Source organism: Condylura cristata, unplaced genomic scaffold (assembly GCF_000260355.1).
Source record: "Condylura cristata isolate star-nosed mole 26May11 unplaced genomic scaffold, ConCri1.0 scaffold00008, whole genome shotgun sequence".
NCBI lineage: Eukaryota > Metazoa > Chordata > Mammalia > Eulipotyphla > Talpidae > Condylura > Condylura cristata.
Window position 1 is genome coordinate 33,813,235 of NW_004567109.1, and position 24,032 is coordinate 33,837,266.

Below are 24,032 nucleotides of genomic sequence, written 5' to 3' on the forward strand. Positions count from 1 at the left end.
GCAAACGATCAGTTACATGAGTAAATTTATATGTAAGATGAGGTTAACTGTAATACTTTTTGCTTAAAAAGTGGAAACTTTTTTTAAATATTGTTAAGTAAATTCATTGATAATTAATGCCAAGATTTTAAAAATCTTTCGATAAATTCATTCCTGAGTAATTTTTGTTGTTGTTATGAATGAAATTGTTTTCTTAATTTCAATTTAGTTAATACACAATGTTCAGTATGGAAATTTGTATATGTGACCATACCTGCCTAACAAAGAGGACACTAACCTCTTCAAATCTATGTTCTTCATTATTTTTCCTGTTTTGCTACATTGCCTGGAACCTATAGTACCAGGGTGAAGAGAAGTAGTGCTTAGTGCTTTTATTTTGCTACAAGGTCTTACTGACTTCATTATACCACCACATTTAGAAGTTGTTTTTTACTTCTTTCTTTTAAGTGGCTGTTGAATACTCCATATTTGACATATCAGATGTAATTTACTTAACAATATTTAAAAAAGTGTCCACTTTTTAAGCAAAAAGTATTACAGTTAACCTCATCTTACATATAAATTTACTCATGTAGCTGATCATTTGCTATGAGAGACACCTAAAAGTGGGATTGTTGGGCTAAAGGTTTTACTTGCTTTTAATGTAATAAATAATATAAAATTATAGTATTTGTAATAATTTGTTACACTGTTAGAATAGTGTACAGGGAGCTCTACTTTGTCATATCTTAGCACTGCTTTATACTATAATCTTTACATTTTTTGTCAATACGAGGAAGAAATTTGGTTACTTGAACTTATTTAATAGAGTTGGAAATCTTTTCATGTGCCTATGAACTATTTTTTTTAATGATGTAACTTTTCATGTCCTTTGTTTAATTTTCAAATTTATTGGTTTGTCTTTTTCTTATTAATTTATAGGATCTTTTGCTATGTTGGTGATATTGAACCTTTTGTATTTTTGCTGTTATTGTAAGGATTACTTTTTATTCTGTCAAACATAGTTCTAACTTGTTTTTAAGCTTTTAAAATCTTGTCATTATAATTTATGTTGTTGTCTGTTTATTTTTGAAACAGAAAATCATGCAAGGGATCGATTTAAGCCAAGTTCGAGGTCTTGGGTTTGATGCCACATGTTCCCTGGTTGTTTTGGATAAGGAGTTTCGTCCTTTACCAGTAAACCATGAAGGTAAGACCATTCCTTTTCATTTCCCTTGTGGTGGGACTAGTTGAAATAGACTTGACTCGTCAATCTAAAGGGCCAGAGTGGAGTGTGAGGTTGGATGTCTCTTACCAACTACATTTTGGTTTAGAGATCAGGTGTGGAGGGCAACGATCACTTTCCAGGTGCTAAAAGCTTGGAGAGTACTGGTGCTCAGAGTGCTGTGGCATCAGGTTCTGAGTTAGAGAGAGATTTGGCCCCATCAAACTCAAGAGCCACAGTAGAGAGTCTGATGAAAAAATGACTGGGATGATTAGCTCGGAGTGGGTAGCCTTGAGCAGGCTAGCAACCTGGGTATTTTCTAAGAAGGGAGTGTCAGTGTCTGCAGTAGCTTTGTATATGAAATTCCTATGTCATGTTTATGTAACTGGGTGATCTAAGTCCACTGAAAAGAAATGGAACAAGGCAGACTGGACACAGAAACTAGAAACTGAAGACTGCTATTATTAGTAGCCAGAAAAAAGGATATTCCCATGCCTAATAGATACTGTGTCTGGCAGACACAATAATAATCTGTTTCAAATGTAAAGTACCACTCAGTTTCCACCTTCAGAAACTTTTCACAGTGGGCAAAGATATGGTCCTTTTGAGGAATTTTAGCTGGTAGTGTTACCCTGAGGTTGCAAACCTAAAAGTCTACACTATTTATGTAGGTACTGTAAAGGAGTAAAGTGGGTCAGGTTTGAGGAAATCACAGCACCTATATGAAGATAAACTTCAACTGATATTTGACCTTTGAGTGAATGGAAGACATTTGGAGGGGTGGAGACTATGGTGCACTAGAAACCCATGTACCACCTAAGCAGTGCTGTTCCAGGCATCATCAGTCAGTTGTTGCCAAGTTAGCCACTAGATAACGTGTTGGGCTGGATTGTATGGGAGAGCCTTCAGTGGTAGATACTGTGGTTGCCTTTCTTAACTGGTGTGTGGATGGGACACCCTGGCAATGGAGTCTAGTAGACAGCATATCTCAATTCTGCTACTACTGAACTGTGACACGCAGAATGCGCCACTTAACCTCTGCATATTTCACTTTTATCTTCTGAAACTAGTGTACCTAGAAGCTGTAGCTTTGCTGTGAGAATTGAGTGAAAGCCCAGCACTAGTGAAGACTCAGAAAAATTTCTTCCGTCTGATTATGAATTCTTCAAGTTCACAGAATGTGTCCCCACACTCTCCTGTAAGCTTAATGCATGGAATAGTGATATTTATGAATTGCATGTGCTGAGAAGACAGGTGGAATGGGGAGTAACTAGACCGTAGTGGAAACTATGAGCATCTTCTCTACACACATACGCATGCACATGGAGGCGTGCACGCACACACACACACACATACACACACTCACTCTCCTCTGCTTGCTGCATTTTTAGCATCTACTCTGTGCCAAGCCCTGTTTATTTATTAAGTGTAGCGGTTTCAAAGCTGCATAAGAGTGTTCTTTATTCTTAGTGACCATTCGCTGATTCTTTCGGCATTATTCTGGGCCGGGAGGGCAAGGGTGCAGAGTCTGGGCCTCTTCAAAAGGCAGAGACCAGGGGAGTGGGGCTGAGCCAGAGGCCACAGCTCTGCACAGCAGCCAGCATTCTCGCACAGACTTGCTCTCTTGGAGTTGGCCAAAATGGGAGGTCGACAGCATTCCCACTACTGGCTTTCAGTCAAGGTCAGGTGATCATCTATCAGGGATGCTCTAGGAGGCGTTCTCATTTTGAATGGGACTTCCGTTGTAAAGAGCCGTAAATTCCAGCAACACTGTATCTACATGTCTGTTAAAATACAATACCATAATAACTGTATGGTACATAAAATTACTGCTTCATCAGCTTGACCTCAAAGATATATATTCAGTTAGTTTGGAACGAGGTGCCAGTTTTTAAAAAAAGCTTCTTTGAAAATTTTAGTGTGTGGAGAATTGCCGGATACAGATAAATAGACAGTTGATTTCTTAGGATCAAGGAATATTTGAAGAAGAGGGTTGCTCGTTAAGCCTGCTGAACTATCCATCTTCTTTGGATGCCATCATTTTTCTCATTGTAAATAGAATTGCCTCCTGTTAACAGGTCTGCTATTCAACACGTAGCTAGGTTATAACCCTAATTAAAAGTGTTGAAATATTTTCACTCCACCTCGAAGGTTAAAATGTGCCTGTTCATCAGATGCACCTAACCACAGGTGCCCCTCACCAGTTTCTTGCCTTTCAACAGATTATATTAAGGTTGAGTTTGATCTGAAATAGATTAGCCATGCTAGAAAATGAAAATAGAACTTTAAAGGTGGCTTAAAGTTTCTTCACAGACCCCTTTTATCTATGTGGCAGAGACCCGTCTTGATTGGAGAGTGAGCACGATTGTCAGGAGCAAGGAGGGGACCATAGGCGTAGCCATTGCTGTTGAAGCCACAGCTACACTCCTGACACGTTTGTACCACCTTTGGATGAAGGACACTGCCCTAGGCCTGTGTGAGCAGACCCAGGGCTGACCTTTTCTTCTTTGCTCTTCTTCCTTTGAAGATCACAGAAGCTGGGGCTGGACAGTGCTGCCCTTGCTCCTGCTGCTGCCTCCACGGCCTGCTGAGCTCCGAACTGTGGGCCATTGCAGCCCTGGGAGCCCGGGGAGAGAGAGGAGCCAGGGCTCAGGACCATTCCTGGCTCAGGGAGCAGAAACCTCCTATTTGGGTATTTTTGTTGGTTCACATAAAGTGTGTCTGGAACACCTCCTGTGAAGTGTTCAAAATATTAATTAAATGAATACATAGATGAATAATCTGCCCCTAGGTAAATTGATTTTGTGACTCAAGTTCTGCTTGGCTGAATTACCTCTGCTGCTCTTAAAGTACGACATCCTTGTGGCTCTGTGCTCTGTTTAGCATGCTGTTGTGTAGGATCTCCTTCCCAGCCTTCTTCCACCTGACTCACCTATGGCCAGCCATTGTCCGAGCTTCCCTGCCTCTTAAAACTCGCTGTGCAGCCCCAGATGCCACTATCTCACCCTCTGTAGCTGTCCTTCTTTCTGTCTACTATTTCTGTCTGGCAGTCAGCATACCACATAGAGTGTTTCTTCCATTCAACCACATGCCCTGGAAGGTGGGGACTATGGCATACTCTTCTTGTACCCAAGCTCTGTGCCGGGCATGTGGTCAGTGCTCAATAAAATATTAAATGAACTTTCAGTAGAGTTGTTTATTTGTGATTTTCTGTATGAACTGAAAAAAAGAATAAGTGTTGGTTTTTGTCTAAAAGAAAATTACTAGCATTCATGATACAAATAACCATTTTTGCACAGTTCTCATTGTGTCATTTGGAGTCTCTTCGCATAGAGACAGTAGTAGCTGCTCTGTACAGTTGAAAGTTTACTGACAGGTCTTGAAGCTGTTGTAGATACATTCTATATAGAATTTAAGAAGCAGTCGTGATGTTGCCCTTCTCGGCCCACACATGTGTGCATGTGTTTGTGTGTGCACAAGCATGCATGCAACACACCTGTATTCTGGTTTGATGATGGTTCTGGAATGAGATCTGGACAGCAGTATGTTTAAAGATATTTGGGCGATGTTTAAGCACAACCAGGGATAGAGAACCAGAACTTTAGGCAATTCTGTTATGTAGTAGAATGACTCAGCTGTTTAAAACAACAACAAAACTCAAATGGGTCTATAGAAGGTCTCATGCACTTTCGTTTTCATAGTATTGCTGTTGTTTGAGAAACTTTCCTGGGACCTGAAATCTCTCCAGACAAGCCAACCAGTGACTCTTTGTTTTGCCTGTGGTTATGATGATGACCTAATATACATATTGGGTTGGCTTGTTATTTTTTTTTCCTTTAAATTAAAATGAAATCCTCTTTAAAACTGGAAAAGAATACTCCCATGTACTGCTACTAAGAATAGACAATTGAAAGTTTACATATTTGCCTCAAGCCTTTATTTTGTTATAGAAAAAAACAATACTGGCAGGTGACCTGTGCTTTTTTTGCGTGGGTGTACCTGCAACCACACAATAGATACAGTGTTTAAAAATATCCCAGTTGGTTTCATTATTCATGTCAATGCGTTTCATCCTAGTTAGTTCATTTTACACATGTATCACCTTCTCAGATCTGTTTTCAAAGCTTGTTCAAAGCACACTTCATGCTTTTCTCAGCAGTGAGATAGGATTGTCTTCAACTTCCCTAGCTTAAAGGAGAGAATGTGAATAAAATGTTAGGCACAAGACTTAGGACACAGGCACACATACACATACATGGCGCACATACACATACATAAACACACAAGGGTTATAAACATTTACAAAGTTACATAGTTGCTACTGTAATTTTGCTACCAAAAAAAATGTATTACAGTGCATATATCTCTGCTCTGCATTTTGCCACCTTAGGAAGCTGAGGACTCTATAGGGAGAAAAGTATTCTCACTTGACCGCTGGGACTGGATGAATTACCGGAGGCTAGAAGGAGACAGGGTCCATTCCCTCTGTGTGGGCTGCAGGATGGTACAAGTGGGATATGAGGAGTGGTCCCAACACTCCTTTTCCAGCTGGTTTCAGATCCCATTCCTTGTGTTTCACAGCTCCTGGGGGTTTACTGTGATAGGTACTTACAATGTCTTTTGTGCACATTAGCTCTAGTTTATTAAATGAAAGTTCTCAGTAATTCTTATACGATATTAGCTATTGCTGTCACCACTTTATAGAGGAGGATTATGAAACTTAGACTTATTTTCTCAATAAATACCTACCTATAACTGCCAATATTCCCCCTAGATCTGCTTGATTCCAAAACTTGTGTGTTTCTCTCTCTACCAAACAAGCCAGCTGAGTGAGGGAAAAGCTAAACTGATTTTAATTAAAGCAACTGGAAGTGGGAATATAAGCAGATGAAACCCATGTGTAGCTATAGTTGGCATTTGATATGTATTATACTGTCAAAATATGCGCTCATATTTAGAGAAGACTGATCTTACAAAGTCAAAGTATTATTGTAGGTTTATTTTCTAGGCTGTTTTCCTGAATACATTGCCAGAATATCTTTCTAGACCATAACGGGTAAAGAGGGAAGATGTTGAGAGATTGTGAGCGCTAACTAACTGGTCGGTATTGAGAGGGGTTAGTTTAGACATTTAACCCTGGGGCTTTGGTCAAGAAGCCCATCTCTTGAAGGAAAGTCCAGGGTCGGGTTAGAGTGTATTATTCACCTTGGTGGTCCTTTTGCTCGCTCGAAGTTCTCTGAATGGTAGAATGTGTACAGCTCATTGTTCCTAGAAACCCCTAATTTCTTTAAGGGTTAGAAAGCACAGTGTGCTCATCTCTGTGTTTCTGCTGCTAGGAGATTCCCGTCGAAACATCATCATGTGGCTGGACCACCGAGCTGTCAGCCAGGTGCACAGAATCAATGAAACCAAGCACTGCGTCCTGCAGTATGTCGGTGGGGTGATGTCTGTGGAGATGCAGGCCCCAAAGCTTCTGTGGCTGAAAGAGGTGAGTGATTGGGTTGAGAGGATAATAATAGGAAAGAGTTCCATTTGCTGCAGCTCTGTCGATACCAGCAGCCTGCTAGTCTGTTGCATTTGATTTTACCTAGCAGCTTTCTGAGAAAGGTTGATCCCATTTTATTGATTAGGTTGTAGTTAAATTCCTTCCATTTTTCATATACTCCAATCATGTAAACCTGTGATAGCTTTTAACATAGGTTATCTCTTCTACAGCAAATAGGGTTTGCTATCAAATAGGGTTTGTGTGTGTATGTGTGTGCTTTGTTGACAAGTAAAGCTAATAAAGATTAACTCACCCCTAGTGCTACAATAACGATGTGATGGAGCCAGGATTTGAACCTAAGATTGGTTGATTCAGAAATCAATTCTGTTAATATACAGTACTCTTCTGAAGTTCAGGGAGATTTATTACCATTGCAATAGAAAGTGACAGAACTGGGTTTGAAGTCCAGATCTTCTGATAAGAAACTTCTTTCTCGACACACTTTTATCCCCAATGATTAATCTCTGGCCTTGTTGGCATTTTAGGTTGTTCCTTTGTCATCTTACCTGAACTTGAGTTTCCGTGTCCTGGGCTGATAAGGAGATCTCTGTCCAAAGCACTGGCAGGTGGTTCCCATTTCCAGATGTTATGAAGTGTGGAGAATGGTGATGTCAGCTTAATGGTTCCCATTAGAGATGGATGTGTTGGAAAGTTCAAGTGCTCTGGGATCCTCAGGGACTTAAAAATCCCTTGGTGGTCTGGAGAGGAGAGAATCTATCTAATGAGTAAGCCCTGGTGTGATTCATTTACTGGCTCTGAGTTTCAGATAGGCTGAGTTTTCAATTACTCAAAATGTACATGGGAATGGGTGAATTTAGGGTGGTGAGAAGTCGTCTCAGAATTGCTACCTTGGGACAGAAGGGAGGTAACCAAAAAGGGTATCAGTGGTCAGAAGGGAGGTAGCCAAAAAAGGGTATCAGTGGTCAGAGCTGGCTTGGCTTCCTCTGTGTGGAACTGGTTTGTGAGTTTTAATCTGCATGATGGCTTTTATAGTTGCTAAGCATTTGAAAACAGTCTGGGGTGCAAGGGGTGGGGGTAGAATTCTAATTTTCTACTAACATCACATTGTGTTACTTGGGGCAAAAAATTTCTCATTCTTGACCTTGCTTTTCCCATCTATATGAAGTGAGGGAGTTGGACTGTATCAGTTTGAAAACCTGATCCAAATAAATGCTGAAATACAAGTTGGAATTTATAAAAGTCCTGCGTAGTCCCCACACTGTGTTTTATACAGGCATTCACTGATTTAATCTTCACAAGCTCCCCTTGTAGAAAGCATGAGAGACAGACTGAGAGAGAGGGTCGATGGCTTTTCCCTCATGGAAGGGATAGCCAGAATTAAAGCCAGGTCAACTGGACTCCAAATCCCTACCTGTCCCAACATTATCCCTCTGTAAAAATCTCACCAAAGTGAGGAAGGAGCAGGAGCAAGGAGAGTGACCTTTGAACTAGCCTGTACATGGAGTATTGGACAAATGGCTGGATATGTCACCCTTCTTGGCCATAGGTAAGGAAGAGTGGTGCTGAATTGAGTGAGTGGGTGCGTGATCAAGCAAGGCCTTGCTGGGCTCCTGCTTTGTGCCCAGCTCAGGGCTGTATATGCTTGGAGCTATAGAAAGACATCCACTATGTATCTGTACAGATGTCAGAGAGTTAACTATTGTGCTCTGGAGATCAACCTTCACTACATAAAACCCAAAGAAAATAATGACATTCTAGATTATATGGTTGTGATTATGGTCTTCTAAGGTCATCTAGTCATCTGTCTACCCATTCATCCATCCATCTAATCAATTTCACATCAGAACTTTTTGAGTAAGGCTCTAAACACCACCTAACTATACTACCTACCTACCTACCTAACTAACTATATATATCAGTCTGTCTCTCATGCTCTCTACCAGGGGAGCTTGTGAGGATCAAATCAGTGAATGCCTTCAGTTATATATATATACACATATATACATATATATATATACACATATATATGTATATATATATATATACACACACACATATATATTTATATATACATATATACATACACACACACACACATATATATACACACACACATATATATATATATATATATATATATATATATATATATATAACTGAAGACTGGGCCTAAACTTTTTTTTTTTATTTAGTTTAATTTTTATTTTTTTTTTTTTTGGTAAGCATGCATAGAAATACTTACAGAAAATCCCTTTGGTTTTACTTTGAATTTGATTGCAAATTCAAAATCAGAACTACTTCTATAATCAGTTATAGCATCTTCCTCTTAAAGTCTGACCAAGATGGCTTATAGCATTTTTCAAAATTTAATGTGTAAATGAATCATCTGGAGCTTGTTAAACTACAGATCTGATTTATTGGGCTATTGGAAAAGTCATGACGTATTTTTTCTATGTTTTTCAAGCAAAAGTGCATCATGACTTTTCTGACAACCCAGCAGTAACCCGGGGATAGGGACTGAAATACCGCATTTCTAATATCTCCCAAGTGATGCTGATGTTGAAGCCTGTTGACTCGCTATAAAACCACTTTTAGTTATAAATGTTCTGTGCTTGTGTCCTGAAAAATATCACTGGTGGAGATACAGGAAATATTACCTCCTTCTGGATGGGCCTATGAGAGACAGACAGTAGGACCTTGGATCTCTACTATAGACTGCTTCAAGGGCAAAATTGAAGTTAAAGAACTTAAGACTGTGTGCTAAATTCATAGGGTTCTCTTTTGATGATTTTTTTTAAAAGATTTATTTATTTATTCATACAGAACTGGGGCACAAGCCAGAGGTGCAGGGGCAATGAGAGTCTTCACCAGAGACAGAGTGGGGAGCAGAACAGGCAGATCGAAGAAGTACACTGCTGAAGGGAACAGGTGGGATCAAACTCTCACCAAGCTGCCTCTGCTCGGCTTTGCTTCGCAGCGCAGGGCTCCAACCTGCTGTGCTACCACGGAGGGTCCCAATCTCTATTAATTTCTTAATAAAACAAGTCTTTACTGAGCTCATACTATGAAACAGTAATATGAAGGACACTGGGGTGCAGTCGGAAAGAGGACACGGCCTTGACCTGACCTGAGTCTACTGCAAATAATGGGGAGGGTTCGAAGGTGTGGGGGTGGGTGGAGCAGCTCCACATGGAAATGGGACCATCAGCAAATGTGCTAAGCACCCCATACAGGCGTTGGCAAAGTGCTTTGAAAGAAAATAATGCACTTCTGGGAGGAGTTATTTGTGATAGGAATAGATACCGGTTTTGCCTTATAGAGGAGACAGAAAGGTTATTCTGGAGACAGACTGGTTCTTTTTAAGGCAAGGCAAGGGGGTGGCCAGTGAGCTTGGTGCTTCCCTGAATACAGCAGCCATGGAGCCAAGCACGTAGCATGGGCTTGGTGTTAAGGGCTTAGAGCTTATTTGGTCACAGAACTTGGTTGATGGCTTTTAAGAGGGGGTGTCTTTGGCAGGGATGTTGGGTTTGAATCCGGGGTGAGAAAATGTGTCTATTTGTGGGAGTTAACTCCTTTCCATACTTTCCTGATCATACACTTTTGTTGGCTTGACTTTGCTCAGAGGGTACATTCCAGAGTATGTGGTCGGTGGTGTCATTCTTACCTCCTACTCACATCTTATTCTTTGTCCCTCATCTTGCTCACTCTCGTTGTCCTCAGGGATCCACTCAGCGAGCCTCACACGCATGCAGTCCCATGCCACCTCAGAATGTTAGTGCGGGGTTGGCAAACTACCACCAAGAGGCCTTGTCCAGGCTGCTGTTCATCATTGGTTGACTTAGGAGCTAAGAATAGGTTCTGTGTTTCCAAATGTTTGAAAAGAAGCAAAAGTAGGGTAATCTTTTGGAACTTGTGAAAATTAGACGAAATTAAAATTTAGGGCCACAAAGTTTCATTGGAGCACAGATGCACTATTTTGTTTATAAATTGTCCATGGCTGCTTTTGCATGGCGATGACAGCTGAATAGTGAAACGAGATTGTGTGGCTGCAAAGCTGCCAGTATTTGCTCTCTGGATCACTAAAGACAAAATTTGCAAGTCTTGATGATGTTGGGATACTGTGCCTACGCCCTGAATTTTCTTCCCATGCTTCACCACTGATTCACTCATCATTTACATATCAGGTTTATTTTCCCTAGAAAAGCCTTTTCTGACCTTCAAATAAATCAGAAGTCTCTTGTCATTGCACTCTTCATTTGACTTCATTGTATCTTCCCCAAATTGAAACTGTGATGTCAGTTTATGTGAGGATTCATATCCCCTGGCCTCCTCCCCATTGATTGTCATCCACAGGAGGATGGATCTATTTTGTCAATGATCTATTTTGTCCATGATGTGTCCCTGCATCTAATCAAATATCTGGTACATCATAGGTACTGTATAAATCATTTGGAATAACTTGAGAGGCCCAACAAGACACTGCTGTAACATTCTAGGTGAGAAGCAATGAGACCTGCTTTAGGCTGTGTGGGTTGGAGAAGAGGCAGGTTCTAGAAGTCTGTAGGGGGTAAAATCAGCAGGACAATTGAGACTGCTTGTGTTTGAGGGGTAAACTAGATGGAGTCAGATCTGACTGCTCACCTCTGGACTGCTGTTATTCATGTGAGGCTTCTCCTTAGCTTGGAATCAGATGTCAGAGGGGGTGGGGAGAATTTAGAGCTCAGACTTCCCAGACAGAAGTGATGTACCAGGACCACCATAGCTCTTGGGCAAAGTCACTGGGGTCCTAGTTCTGCAATATGGAATTTGAATCCTGTCCTCTATATTTAAAGTTTATGTGTTTCAGGTTGACGCATGTCTCCTTAATGAGAATTGTCAGATAAAAGGAAAAAATGTCATTTGAATTTTTCATAACCCCCAGCAGTCTGGCTTTCCATTTGGTCTCAATGATTCTGACTCCCATCTTAATGAAGGCCAAATGTAAATTAAGTTCTGTCAGTTGGGAACAGCTGGAGTTTCCTATCTTTATAAACACGAAACATTATAGGGTAACAAGGTGCAGACTGAGGAAGGTCAAGAAAGTTAACAGGCTGATGCTGGTCCTGACAGCTCAAGTGTTAATGGGAGATAATTAACTGGCATATAGAGGCAGCATGGATATATTCCAATCAGTCTTTTAATTCATTTCCTTTTTTTGCCTTTGTCAGCAGAGTGGGAAACAGATCACTTTATAGTTTGAGGTTTTCATTGTTCATTCCAAAGGTCTGGAACCAACTGGCCGGAATGTCGGAGAATTTTGTTGATGGGCTTCGAAATTAAATCTGCCCTTCCTGTCTCCCCATTCCATGCTTCTCTACGTCTGTTCCCAGTAACATATTGAGTAAATGAGTAAATGATTCTCCTATTTGCTCGTGCGTGCCTTTTCCTATAGATGTGGATTCTTTGGAGGAATCTTGGAGTTCAGATGTGGAATCTTGGAGTTCAGATGTCCGTGGAGGTGGTTTGATAATGTCATACTGACTGGGGTGGCAGAAGAGCGTTTTGTGGTAGGTAGTATCTCTAAGATGTCAGAAAATCTGTGGTAGTCTCCTCTATAAAATAAGAGGCCTTGTCTGACCTTGTACTTCCATTCTCCTTGATGCTGTATTAGCATCTCTTTCTTTACTTAGATTTCTTATAAACTTGACACTTTATGAGAGGGAAACATGCTAAGTTTCTTTCTTTGCCACGCACCATTTCTTTATGAATGACAATATGCTAAAATGTATAGTCTTTCTCTAATAATTACTAGCTTCCTCTAATAGAAGACCAAATTCAGGTCTACTACTATCCCCCTAGATTCTGCAGATCTTAGCAATACAGCTGAGAGGAACCATGGGAGATGAAACTACTGAAACATTAAAAAACCTGACAGTATCTAAAGCCAGGTACACTTATACCTGAATCTTTCCCCACCATTTATCTATTCTGGGCTATAGAGAAACTAAATCAACTTCTGAGACTTCTGAGTCTTAATATGCTCGGCTATAAAATGAGGATAATACCAACATTGTGGGATTATTGCCCAATGATTTTAGTGAGATATTTGTACAGTGGCTTATGCAGTAGGTCATAAGATAATTTACTTTTCACATCTGTTTTCAATATGTTTATTTTTTACTGATAGGCAGCATATCATGAATTGTGATCATTTTAAACAATAGAATATTTTCTTTCATGGACTGGGCTATGAAGTGTGGTATGTTTTTCCTCTTTGTCAATTAGCTACAGAAAGCCTCTAAAAACCATCACAAAGTTGTTGACACATTCACAGTTGCAAAATGCAGAACATATTTTCAGTCATTTACTCATTTGTATCATTCACACCCTGAGAGTTACACCTATATCCCAGGTGGGCAGCTCTGAGTGTAAATGGGGAATCTGACTGAGTCAGTGAATACCTTGTTTTCCCTAAAATTCACAATGCCTCCAGCTCCAGCATTCTTCTATTTCTCAAGGATTATTTAATCTTCACACCAACCATGTGGGCAAATGAAACCTCCTTTTTACGGATGAGGAAACTAAAACTCAAAAAAGTCAAATCTCACACCATGTGGCAAAGTCACCCCAGGAGCCAACTGGTAGCCCTCTGCCCTGCCCCTCCCCTAAGGACTGTGAAGTTCACTGTGAGAACCTGAGTGGTCTCTACCTTCATAAAATAATAGTCTGTTTGGGGAGGGAAGATACAGACCACCTACGCATTAGAGCAAGGCAATAGATGAAAACAATAGCTAAATTGTATATAGACGTTATCATCTGGTATTTTTTTCTAAGCATTTTATCCACATTGAGCTCATCTAATCTTCACAGCCATCCTATGGAGTTATTATCATTTTTTATGGATGATAAAATAGGCTCAGAGATGTTGAGCAACTTGCTTAAGGTTACTCAGTTAGTAAATCATGACAAAGCTGGGATATAAACTTTGGCATTTCGGGTCCGGAGTATGGACTTATTTATCATCATTTTGCTCTACTGCCTCCTCAAGTATTTATCTTGCAAGGTTTTGAATAAGCTAGTTCAGGGTTGAAATTTTTAAGGGATGACTTCAGGAGGGTCTGAGGCTGGAAACGATGGGTGGTGGATTTATTTTCTTCATTTAACAAGCACTGATTGTCTCTTTCATGCCAGACAGTGTGTTGGGTATTAGGGATGCCACAGTGAGCAAGGCAGATGAGAACTCTGAGTTGACTTCTGGAAATGTAGATTTTTGTGTCAAGCAGCAGAAAAAGACAAGGGGATACACACACACACACACACACACAGAGTTTTGGATCTCTGAAAAATACTGTGAAGGTAAAACAAAGATGAGCACATTTGGACTGATTAGCTTGTTTCTCTCTTGGATATTTGTTTGATCTGAATGCTGAGATTTTTCAGAAGAGTGTGGTGCAGCCTTCCTGAAGGGAGGAACACATCCATGAGGTTGGCGAAGGGCCTGAGTAAGGCAGAGTAAGAGCAGGAGGGGGATTGGAGAAGTGGGCAAGGTATAGCTCATGCATAACTATGAGTTTGGATTTTATTCTAAAGCAGTGCAAGATGGTTGATGGATTTTAAGCATGGACATGACACCATTTGTTTTATGATTTAAAATTATCAGTCTGGCATATACACTAGTTAGATAATAACTATTTGTATAGCAACAATGAAGTTTATACTATACCATTAAAAGGAAAAAATTACAGGACTGAATGTGCAGGGTTATAATGCACTTGCTTTTAGAAATGATAAGTGGCTATACACACAAAACATGGATAATGGGTTACTCTCCTGGTTGGAGTGGTTTTCTATTGTTAGAGCACAATTCTCACACTTTTCTTACTTCTTAGTAATTTAACACTGGAAAAAAAAATCTTGTCCGAGCCACATGTTCTAGTTGACAGTACTTCAGTATTCAGCATGAGGCATCTGACTTCTTGGACTTTTTTTTCTCTACAAAATATTGTCCCAAAGGGCTTTCTTTACACTATTTTATCTCTTTCTCAGTGACACAGTATTATTAGGCCATTATGCAGATGAGGAAGCTGAGACCCAGGGAACTTAAGTTTCCTGGAGGCTACATGACAGTGGAGTGGGAGTGCCGGGCTCCTCAGCAAGTCCTGCCAGCCTCTAGGTCCTGGGCTCTGACCATTGACCTTGACTGCCTATTTTCCAAGAGCACTTGTTTCTTCCAATGTGCCAGGGGTGCAGACTGGCAACCCACAGGTCAAATCTGGTCCCCAGATGGGTTTTAATTGACCCACCATATACTTGAAAAAATTTTTATTGAATTAGCTTCCAACATTTAAAAACTAAGAAATTTCATATAAAAGTCCAGATTTTCTGCTTCTTTAGAAAAAAATAACAAAAGGACTTGGCAGTCCTAGCCCACATTCCCATGTGGAAGGAATTGGCCTGAGTGGATATGGCCTGAGTGAATATAGGGCTGCCCTCTTTGGAAGGGGCAAGTGTCCCTCATTTCACGGAGGTCCCGCCCAGCCAGCTTCTCTCATTTCCTTTTCTAGCTCTTCCCCTCTGGGCATTTGGATTTGAGACACACGCTGTGGGAATCAATCATTACTTTTCCTATAACAAGATGCTTAGAGAAATGGAAAGACTTTCCAGATGTGGAAATTTCTTGGTCAGTGGCTTTCTTGGTAAATTTCTTGGTCAGTGGCGCAAAGCATACTGTGCCCATATTCTCTCACACCTCTCGGTTCTTGCTCAGGTTTTTCCTTCTGCCTGGAAAACTTATAATGGTTTCTTCCTTCTCTTGGAAAACTTACACTAATTCTTCAAGACTCCATGAAATCTTCCTTGACTTTCTCTGTTGAGTGTTGGTTAGGGTACTGCCCTCCGTCTTCTATGCATCCTCCCCTACCTCTGCCCTGGAATTTATTACAATATATTGCACCTCATTAATCTCTCAGTTCCTAGTGTCTAGGGCATTGCTTAGCATCTAACATGAATAACTCAGTAAATATTTTAATGGATAGTTGGATGGACTTATTAATCATTTATCATGCCCCTTTTGATTGTTGGGTGTGTCTGGCCAATAGCTCCATTCCAAAGTAAAGATCCACTGCTCAGCGGGAATAAGTTTTCTCTTCCCCATTGTGGGAAAGGAAGTTTGGAGCATTACCACTCCTTTCCAACCCAGAGCCACTCCTTGGCTGGAGTCCTGTTAACTTGAGTCACACACACAGAGCTCATTTTGTATGTGAAGGGAAGGCTCTGGATGGAGACTAACTCCTGTGAGCCTTTCTTCTTTGTCTCTGTACTCTTGAGGTGGATAACCCCTCAGCAGTTCCCTTGATCCTCCAGACAACTCCAAGACTCATCTATTGAATCAAAAGGCCTCTCTTTAGAATGTTTATACCAGGGCCCTGTTGCATCCAACCCAGAATCCTTGCAGCCTTTGAACAGGGCAGACAGTATTGTCAGCTGTCCTTAGGGCATCTGTTGTGCATTTTCTCTCCAGGGTGGTCTGCTCATAAAATGGCCTTTAAAGTAAATTTACTAGTGCTGCAACTGCTGGTCAGCCTTCACTTACCTGGACAGTGAATTTTCTCTTATCTTGCGTTTGTGGATTTGAGTTATGTCAAATATGTGTTGTATACTTTTAGTTTTATAGTCTAGAAAAGTAATTTTACGAAGCAGCAAAAAGTAAAAGAGGAATTGGCTTGATACTTAGCCAGTAAATGCATTAATAAATGCCAGCTATTATTAGAACCCTATCTTTTGTATTTTACTTGATGGCTTATCATGCACTTTCATATATATCTTCTTTATTGCTCTGTGACCTGATCTTGTGAGGTAAATATTACTGTTTGCCACATTTTATAGAGGAATATACTGAGCCTCAATGAGCTGCAATGATTTGTCCACAGGTGTCAGTACTTTTTTTTTTTAAAAGATTTATTCATTTATGCATATAGAGTGGGGATACAGGCCTGAGGTGTAGGGGCAGTGAGAGGATTCACTAGAGAGAGTGGGCAGATCAACGAAGTATACTGTTGAGGGGAGCAGCGGGCAGGTCAGGAGAGGTCTGCCATGCCAAGTGGATCACCTCCCGGGTTGGGGATCGAACTCATGCTGAAGTGGTTTTAGCTTCTTAGTGCTGCGCTTTCACCCACTGCACCACCAGGGAGGGCCACGACTGGGTTTTAATGAAGGTTGTTTGGCTCTAAATCCTGTCTTGTCTTTTTTGCTGTGCCTTGTCCCTTCTCATTTGGGTTGGTAGATTCTAAGCTGCAGAAGAGTAAGAGCCTGCCTTTCTGGACCTGACAGTTGTGTTCACAGAGCCAAGTATAGGGCTTGGCATTGAAAACATTCTCTCACACATAGATGCTCAGTGAATTAATGTTTGTTGGTGAAGTCAGGCTTCAGATGGTTGCTGGAACAGCTTAGCTGTAGTTATAATGTGCGTCCCGCTCCCTTGCCTGATGGCAGCTACCTCTAAGAGTTCTCAGTGTAAGCATTGATGAGAGCAAGCAGTGTAAGCATTGCATTCAACTGGTCTATGCCTACCTGGTATGATTTGATGTAAAAGAAAACCTGGGAAAATTCCTCCCCTTGGTGGCTAAAGCACTTGGCTGTGCCTGTAGGAGGAAAATACTGTCTTTAAACCAGACATAACAGTGGTCATGAGAGAGGAACTCACTAACACCATGGATGGGCCTCACTGAGAAGCACTGTTACCTTGGGAGTCTGGAGGCCTGGGGTAGACAGATGTTCACTGAAGCATGGATGGAGGGAGATCAGAGGTCAGGTAAGATGCAAAGCAGAAGACTCTTCTGGAAGTGTAAGTACTTCTCATTTCTCCAAATATATGGGTGGTTTTATCTTTTCCTGTTGTCTTCAAAATGATAGTAATTGTTCTGCTACTGTAGGGATATATTCATTTACTGCCAGAAACAGATGTTCGTCTAGTAACTACTGTGTAGATAGAAAGCACTATGCTTACTGCTGGGTGGTAAGGTTGAGACTAAGAATATCCTTTATTTCCAGGAGCCCCTAAAGCAAGAACAAGAATAAGGCTATGAAAGCCATTTTTCCTCTAACACTTTCTTATCAGAAATTTCAAACATATGGAAAAGCAGAAAGAATTTTACGGTTGGCACTGAGAACCATTACCTGGATTCTCCCATGAACATCTTAATGCATTTGTTTTATCATGTACATAGGTGTCTACCTGTCTCCCTATCTATTCATCAAGCCACCTTAAGCTTTGGGGGTAAGTTGAGACATGATTATATTTATTAAGCTGGTTGAAATATTAAAGACTTTACCTTTCTGGGACATTTCATAAATTGTAGTTAAAGTGTTACCTCTGCTTGGTTGTTCTCTATAAACATGCTCGGTACCAACACTAGGATGTATTAAATACCTACCATGTGCTTTTTAAAAAAATATTTATTTATTTATGCGTACAGAACTGGGGTACAGGTCAGACGTGCAGAGGTGGTGAGAGGATTCACCAGAGACAGAGTGGGGAGCAGAACAGGCCAACTGATGAAGTATACTGCTGAGGGGAGTAGCAGGCAGGTCAGGAGAGGTCTGCCATACCATGTTGGTCACCCCCGGGGTGGGGCTTGAACTCATGCTGAAGTGGCTTTAGCTTCTTTGTGCTGTGCTTTAACCCTCTGTGCCACCAGGGCGGGCCCTCTACCATGTGCTTTTAAGTTAGTCAACTTATTTCTTATGAAAATCCCGTTGATGTCACTTTACAGATGAAGAAGCGGAGGATGGCAAGGTTGGGGTGCAAACCTGGACATTTTGACACTAGCAATTTAAAAAGCTCTAAAAAGAGTAAAGAAAGGCCAGCCAGTCAAACTGCAGCCATTATCAGGCAAAGGTCCCCTGGTCTGTCCTCTGGGTAAGAGGTCAGGAAGAGAGATAGCCAATTCTCGCTGTTTAAGAAACCAAGATAACACAGTTGTCCAATTTTTTTATCATACATTTTGAAGATCACTCTGAGCTCTGGAATAAAACCTTAGGAAATTATACAAACTTAGACTCACAATTAAGGAATCACAGTTGAGACTGGTTGAAATGTAAGATTTCAGTAACACAAATTCCCCCACATTATCTTGAGCTCTTCAGCTACTGCTGTCTTCTTCCTCTTTGTATCCACCCTCTGTTATTCGGAAGAATGAATAAATGATTGAACTGAAGTTAGGATTCTAGAAGTACTTCTTTAGCCTAGCTAACCCTCACTCAAAGCTTATTTCTATTGAGCTGTGGTTACTCTGCTGGTTGAATTAGTGATTTGGGGATCCCCATAAAAGCCCACATTTTTCCTCTCCTACATGGAGTGACTATGACTTAGGTAAACCTTGTGAGTGACCTTAGTATCAGAAAGTCTGATCTTGACTCCAATGTTCCTGATACCCATACCCACACCTGCTCCAAAAACTGCTTTGCTTTGGCTTCTGTTATAATTTCAGTGGTCATTGTTGTCCTGGTTAAAAATGTGTTCAGAGGGAGTAGCAAACTTCCTGAAAAGGAGGTGCCCTTCTAGGCCCCCGTCTCCCACTAGGGCTTTGCTAACTGCATTGTGACACAGACATTTTCTCCCAGTGGTGCTCTGTGCATAGAGTACTGGAATTTGCCAAGTAAAACAAAGCAAACAGTTGGAAATGAGTTCTTTTTTTTTTTCAATTAATTATCCTTAATATTTTTAAGAATAAGGATTTTACTTTCCTTTGTTTAACCTTTATTAATATTTCACCATTGATTAGTGAAAAATCGGTGGACCTGGACTAGCACAGTCCACGGTCTTGCATTTGGTAACAGCTGGTCTGTATGACCCCTGAAGTCTCCTTCAATACCTACCTTCTGTGAACCTAACATAGATGAGGAAAGAGACAGGACCAGAACGCAGACCGCGACAGTTGTCTTGGCATGAGGCGTGTGGTCTGGCTTTGGCTGAGGGTCAGGGACTAGCCCATGGACCTGAGGAAGAAGAGAGTGAGTCATTGTGTAAGTATTTATTGAGTACCTCCCATGTCCTGGGAAGCAGCAGCTGGACAGTGGTGAAGGAGAAATGAGCTTGGCGTTCAAGTGACCAGAGTTTCTCACTGACTTTTTTACTCACTCTCTGCATAATCTTAGGCAATGCATTTGCCTTAGTGTCCTGTCCATAAAATAGGGTTGATGGAAATATTCTCTCTCAGAAGTATACAATGAGTGGTAGCTTGCAGGTGGTAGTTACATATTTTCAGATAATGATTATGAAAAGAAAAGTTGATATTTGGAAAGAAAATTAATAAGTTCTGCTTTTCATATATTTGTCACTAGATGAAAGTAAAGCTAAGAGTGGAAGGAATAGAACTCATTTGTGAATAGGTGATGTTTTCATAAGCTGGGCTTACTCTTTTAATTGGTGACTGATCTTTGTGAACAAGTTGGGGATAGGACATTACTAGCTTCATTATGCTTCTTGTTGGATTAGGTGGGGAGGCTTGCCTCACCCAGCTCATGAGTGAGAGAGTTAGGGGTGTAACTCAGATCTAACTCAACCCTATGCTGGTGCCTTGAAGGCTCATAAGCCAAGACTTGGGGTGTGGGGGAGGGCGGTTGAGGAGTCCATTAATCCATCCTGAGGTGCCCCAAGCAGATGCTTCCAGAGAAGTTTGACTTTACTATTATTATCACTAGCTCAGGGGGGTGGTGTCTTCATCACAGATATTCTCAGCACAACTGCTGTAAAAATGGGTACATGTTTTAGAAGTGGTCTAAAAATAGTCAGTTCCAGAGTAAGCAACTGCTGGAGTTGATCAAGGAGTTGATTTATTAAAAATTTAGTGTACTCCAGGTACCTTATTAAATGCAGAGAACAGAGCAGTAAACACAGCAGAATTCCTGCCCTCAAGCTGCTTATAATCTAAAGAGAGATAAAGAGACACAGTAGCAGTGGGGTGGAGTGGCCATTCAGTGCCCTCTGGAGACAGCCCAGTTAGGGGAGAGCAGTTAGGAGCCGGGAACAACCTGGGGCCTGACAGGTGGATTGCACATAGGTGAGCACTGTGACTTGGGGAAGCTTGCCAAAGGCAGGCAGGTGGAGGGAATAGCCTGGGGAAAGGTCTGGCAATCTGAGGAAACAAGACCTCCAGCCAGGACTTGCTTGGTGGGAGCTTGGAACGTGAGTCAGTCCAAAAGCACTTTGAATCCCCTTGTGTGACTCAGTGCTTTTCCCGTGGAATTCACTTCCTAGCCACAATCAAGAAAAAGCTGCAGGCTCTTTGCCTCACCTTTTCTGACTCTCCCAGCTCCAGAGCCTGGAGCTGATCACTTAGGGAAGATGAACCGCTAGGTTCCTCTGGCCACAGTGTCTCCCTGGGCAGAAGGAGATGCTCTCCTGATTTCACGCATCTCCAGCCCAGACTAGACAGTGCCTCAGAGATCAGAGCAATGGGTTAACCCCTCTTGTCCAGGAGGGTGGGACTGAATACCAGACAGGCTCTTTCCCTCTCCTTCGGTGGGCGTGTGACTCAGAGACGGTGACATCAGCCATGACTTCATTCACCCAGAGGAGAGCCAGTCCGCAGCCTCCAAGCGGGCGCTGCTTTCTGCCCTTCCTTCTCCATGTTTTGCCTCCCTGGGGTCATTATTGTGGTCTTGCTGCTTTTGTTCCCCTCTCCCCGTATTTTACTTATTTTGGCCTTTTTCTGTCGGTCGTTGGTCCTTTTTCTTTCTTATTTCATCCATTTTTTGCATTTAAACTATTTCACTTTTATCTTTATTCTTCCTCCCCTTCCTCCTAATCTTTGCATTTCATTTCTCTCTGTGCACTTTGCCTTTTATCTCTGTTTTCCTTTCTTCCTGTCTTTTATCTCCATTCTTATTTCTTCCTTTTTGTACGTTCTTTCTCCTCCCTTTGTACCAGAAATGTGTGTGGGAACTGGTTCTCCTGCTTCCTCCTCCTTCCCCTCGAGACTTCCACCAGGCTGTTGCTGTCTTAGTCTTCCTAAAACTGTGTTCACAGACCGCCTCCTGTCCAGGACCAATGGTGGCATCCATTCTCTTCTGACCTAGGTGTCTAATACAAATCCAGATTTGCCTCTTACAGATCTTGAGTGCTCTTCAGTGACCAGTGACCTTCATACTGACCTCAGGGTTCCTCCTTAATGACCAGGGATGCAGTTGGCTGCTTCTTACACCTTTGCTCAGAGAGTTGTTTCAGCTTAGATCACCTTTGCCTTCCATCCACATTGAGGTCAGATGCTACCTCTTAAGTAACACCTTTGATCTGCTGCTTGTCCAAGCAGGGTTTTTCTTTCCTGACCATGCAGCATGTTTAGTTTATAAATCAGGTGTTTCAACCTTGAATTACTCTGTACTGTTTATACATTCTTTCTGAATGTTTCATATGCAGACCCCACTCCACCTAGCCAATAGGCAGCCTCCGATCTTGACTAGGATATCCTGCCTTTCATGGTCTGCATTCATACCTAGTTCACACCCAAGGCTGATAAACATGTTGTTGCATGATCGATAAGTATTTCATTTGAGAAGTAGTTACTCCATGTTAACTCTTGTATGCAGATGAATAAATAATGGTCTCTCCTAAAAAGGAACTAAGAGTCTAATCAGAGAGACAGATAGGTCCACACATAATTTGAAAGAGTCAGATCATGGGAGAAATGAAAATTTATTAGGGAGGTGCCAGGATGGGCACATAAGCATGTATAATCTCACTCAGTTGTGTCCCACTGATAATACTGCAAGTTAAATTTGCTGTAAGTGAGCAAAGTGAGACTCACAGATACTGTATCACCACTGGGCAAAAATAGTACTAAGTACAAGTAGGAGAACTGAGGTTTGAACTCAACAGTGTCAGTCTTTGAGGGCCCTCCCTGGAGGCTCAGTGGGTTGGAGTGCAGCACTGTGAAGCTGGCCATGGCAGCTTCAGTGCGAGTTCGATCCCCGGCCCAAGAGATGATCCACATGACGTGGCAGAACTCTCCTGACCCTCACACTGCTCCCCTCAGCAGTGTACTTCATTGATCTGCCTGTTCTACTCTCCACTCTGTCTCTGGTGAATTCTCTACTGCTCCCATTCTGTATGCATAAATAAATTAAAAATCTTTAAAAAAATTAAAAAAAAAAAAGAGTGTCAGTCTCTGAAGCCTCTGATCCTTCCTCAAGGTGGAAACATGGTGGAACTGACAGTCTAATAGTAACAACGTGTTGTAAGATGTGCTCACTCTGTGTCAGATGTTGTTCTAAACACATGCATTTGCTCATTTGCTTTTTCACCAACTCTAGTATAGGTGGGATTGTTGTCTGTAATTATACTAGGGGCACTGAATTGTTCACTAGGGGCACTGAGGTAAAGACCAGTTAAATAGGTTTTCCAAGGCCACATCACTGGGAAGTATTAGAGCCAACACATGCTCTCCTGAAATCTGGCTCTTGAGAAAGACAGCAAAATGTGCAAAGGCATCTCAGTGTAGAATAGCTGCACTGGGTCAGTTTATTTGGAGGGCCAGGAACTGTGGGATGCTGGTACGAGAAGGTGTTGAGAGATGAGACAGAAGAGGAAACCTGAAGCAAAGTCACAAAGACCCTGCAGTGTCCAGCACTTCCCACAAGGATGCTTCACAAGAGATGCAAGCAGTGTTCCTTCAGGGGTGGTTTTCTGTGATGTGGGATGGTTTGCATTCATCATGAAGAAGAAGGTATGAAGTTCTGATCTTTCCTGAGTTGAGTTGAGAAGAATTATCCCAGTTGTGGATTTTTTCCAGGACCTTCAGGAAAGGCAGTGCAACTCTGCACCAGTGGTGTCCATGGACCAGGGAGGGGGCGTGTGTATGTGTGTATACACACTCCCAATTAAACCTCACAAACATGCCTGTGGGACAGTGAGGTAAAGTCATCCTCTATGGGTTGGCAACAAGTTAATTTGGGGCTGAAGGACATTTGGGGAAGAAAGAGGAAGAGGCAGCTCCGGGAGCCTGCCGGGCCCAGACACTAGGTTGTCCTCAGATGTCCCAGAGTACTCAACACTTGACAGAGTGCTGCTTCCGCTGCAGCCCCTTCCAGGGTGCCTGGCAGCCATTCAGCACGGTGCTGCACTGACCTGGAGTCTGTGCCAGGAAGCGAATGCATCCATTTTCCAATTAAAGTAAAACTTCTCCAAAGGACCTCCTCACCCCAAGAAGAGAAATTTATCTTCCTGGCAGTCTGGCTTGGCTAGAATATGTCCCGTCTCCTAAGATAGACTGTGAAAAGCCATTAACTTGAATGAGAAAAGAGAAACTGGAACAGTTCTTATTCACAGTCTCATTCACTTACCCA

The 24,032-nt window shown here is 41.7% G+C and overlaps 1 protein-coding gene across 11 annotated transcripts in view; it reads left to right on the forward strand.

Annotated features, from left to right (window-relative positions):
- FGGY (FGGY carbohydrate kinase domain containing) overlaps window positions 1-24,032 on the forward strand; it is a 364,051-nt gene that overhangs the window by 23,696 nt on the left and 316,323 nt on the right. For 10 of the 11 annotated variants that reach the window (XM_004679054.2, XM_012722677.1, XM_012722676.1 and 7 more), the window contains exons 3-4: window positions 1,078-1,189; window positions 6,541-6,692. In XM_004679054.2, coding sequence (XP_004679111.2) covers window positions 1,078-1,189; window positions 6,541-6,692 — 264 coding nt within the window. Of the gene's footprint in view, window positions 1-1,077; window positions 1,190-2,274; window positions 2,403-6,540; window positions 6,693-24,032 lie in introns of those variants that run through there. The other variant, XM_012722681.1, reaches the window with a different exon arrangement.